This window comes from Austrofundulus limnaeus, unplaced genomic scaffold, assembly GCF_001266775.1.
Source record: "Austrofundulus limnaeus strain Quisiro unplaced genomic scaffold, Austrofundulus_limnaeus-1.0 Scaffold51, whole genome shotgun sequence".
In the NCBI taxonomy this organism is placed as follows: Eukaryota; Metazoa; Chordata; class Actinopteri; order Cyprinodontiformes; family Rivulidae; genus Austrofundulus; species Austrofundulus limnaeus.
The window spans coordinates 1,624,780-1,627,531 of record NW_013952453.1 but is presented as its reverse complement, the minus strand read 5'-3'; the positions used below and the strand labels follow the sequence as shown (position 1 = coordinate 1,627,531).

General features: G+C 35.9%; 1 protein-coding gene across 1 annotated transcript in view; it reads right to left on the bottom strand.

Annotated features, from left to right (window-relative positions):
• Nucleotides 1-447: 447 nt before the first annotated feature.
• The window catches only part of LOC106517654 (acid-sensing ion channel 1), a gene marked incomplete at its 3' end in the record, with an annotated part of 14,438 nt that continues 12,133 nt past the window's right edge, over nucleotides 448-2,752 (bottom strand). The window contains 1 exon segment of the mRNA XM_014008624.1: nucleotides 448-643. Within this exon segment, the coding sequence (XP_013864078.1) occupies nucleotides 448-643 (196 nt within the window).

Here is a 2,752-nt window from a genome sequence, read left to right as displayed (position 1 = left end):
ACACACACACAGTATATATACATATATATACGGGACCAAAGGCGAAATGTCTATTTTCATTCCTTATGATAACATTGCACCATCTAAATAAAAAATAAGCATTTACAGAAAAATAAATAACTTTGAGTGTTTTGCACCCTCCAGCAGACTGATGAGTTTCATGTCAGCAGTCTTTATAAACTGCATCTGTCACAAACATTTTTATAAACTTTAAAAAAGGTGCAATAATAAAAACCTTCAGAACAAAGATGGAATAAAAATATAATATTTGCACCTAATTTAGTTCTTCATATACACACCACTGTGGTGATTGCTCCACAGAGGTCATGAAACTGACGATAAACTATAAAAACATTGACCTGGCAGTGCAAACGTTCAGATGACCCTGGGTTTCAGCATAGCCTCAGCTGGCCAAGACGAGGAAACACAGCGTTGCGCCTGACTCACCACTTTGAAGTCTTCCGGGCTGCATCCTGAGCCTCTGTAGGAGCAGGAGAGCAGCATGTCCCTGATGTCGTGGCCCGTACGGTCGTAGAACTCACGCATGTTGAAAGGGCGAGGCTTGTAGCTGTCAAAATCAGCCTTCTCCTTCAGGATCTGCAGGACGTTCTCCTCAACCAAATGTGTATCTCTGATCTCGTACCTGGATGTAAAGATACTGCGTTTAATTATTCCTGGCGGAAAATATTATAATACCTGTCAGTTACAACTGCCACTTATTTCCTCAAAATCCATATAAAAATGTAATTTAATGACTTGCTGGTTAATGTTGTGTTTTGTTGTCTTAACAAATTATGGCAAATGCCTTTTAACTTTACTTCTTGGTGCACATAAAATATTATTGGTTGTTATTTTAGAAAGCTGTTTTCCATGTCCTCATCAGCCCTTGTTCTATAAATTCAGTTCTCTGCCTCCACTCCACAATTCAGCATTGTTATGTCTTCACCTTATGTCCTCCTGAGTTTATTTCATTGTAAGTAAGTTTGCTGCCACACCGGCTTTCTTTTTCCACTTTTGTTATTAAACAGTTTTCCTTTTGATTTATTTGATTCTTTCTGCATTCCAACTCCTTTTGCCAACAAATCTTACATTCATGAGTCTGCAGAACATATTTGCCTTATTAATCTGTCTTCAGTATAACTGTTAGATGCAACGACAGAAGCTTAATGTAATGTAGAAACCTTGACAACTGTACTGTAGAGATTGGTACAACTATGCTTCTTATAACAACCGTTATAAGTAAAATCACAGGTTCTTCTGTTTAAGGAAATAAAACACCTTTTCTGTGTAAATATGAGGATACACAAATAAGTCAGACTTTAGGCAGGGAATTCAAGTTGATCTGGTTGTAAACGAGAGCTGTTTAAGCAGTGAAGTAAATTATAGAGATAAATTGAAAAATAAATCAGAAAAAACACAATCACATAACTGTCATAAACAGTTGATAAAAACAAGGATTTGCATAAAACATTGGAACAATATTTTTTTGTGTTTTACCTTTTCTTAATTATAATGCAAGAAGATAGGTTTTCATTATTTCCATTATGTAACTTTGATTTATAAATTGATAACTTTTGGTTAAAAGAAAATATAAATCAAAAATATAAAGAACACTATTATTTTGTTGATCTTGATTAAAGAAAATAAAATGTCTCTTTTGAGGGAGGTCCTCTGAGACCAGGGTCAAAGACAGGTGGAAATGTTTATTCCCCCTCGGAGTGACCTACAGGACTTTATAATGTATTCAGACTTGAAATTTTGCACTTAACACAAAATTGTATATAGACAAATACTGTAGGTTGTAAATCAGAAGTATTTGGTAAAACTTTAAATTGTAAAAGCAAAATCTGTGGGGAAAAAGTAGTGACTTTATGATTTTTCATATCCCATAAACATTTGCAAAGAAAACAATTTATCTCCTACAACAAACTCACTAGCAGAAGCCATTTATGACATTCCTCAATGTGGAAGCTACCATCAACCTCCAACACCTGTTCACAGTCATTCACAAAAACAAATTAACCTTAATTAACTGGAATGGCCCATAGATGACCCCACAGGAGCAACGACCCATCAGTGGTACCAGAATTCAAATTATGAGGTGCTAAAAATGAGCTCTGCTGAAAGAAACTTAAGCAAATARCTTTTTAGCACTCAGAGAGTCTAAAGTATAGCTAAATGTTATTGTAAATTAACATTATACACTTTACATTTAAGTCTTGAATAAATGTGTGACAATAATCATGTTAAACATTCAGTATATTGTTACTGTAATTCTTTTGGATTTCTCTGTTCACTTGCAAACATCAATAGTACTGTCTTCTAGCAGAGAATCTAAATTTAGCATTRGAGACAAAGGCATACCCTTCTGCTCTGACAATAAATCTGTGAATGAATTTGTTGATAGTGACACTGGAGTTGTTTCTCATTGATATGGGCTCTATTTCAAACTATAATTGGTGGTAAAACCTAATGGATGGTCAGGCCCTGTCTGGGATCAGGAACAAGAATTTGTCCCTTGATGGTGATGATAATAAAATCTCTGGAATGTATGACTGATTTTAGCTACTAACCATGCATGGAGGGTTCCACCCCAAATCCAGCACCCTGAGACTGTACACAAGCCATGAGGAAGGAGGTAGAGGACTAGTGAGTGTGAGAGCCACTGTCCAGGATGAAACATCCAAGATCCAYAAATACATCAAGGACAAAGCCTCAACGGACGATGTGCTCATCTCAGGCAATGGGGAAC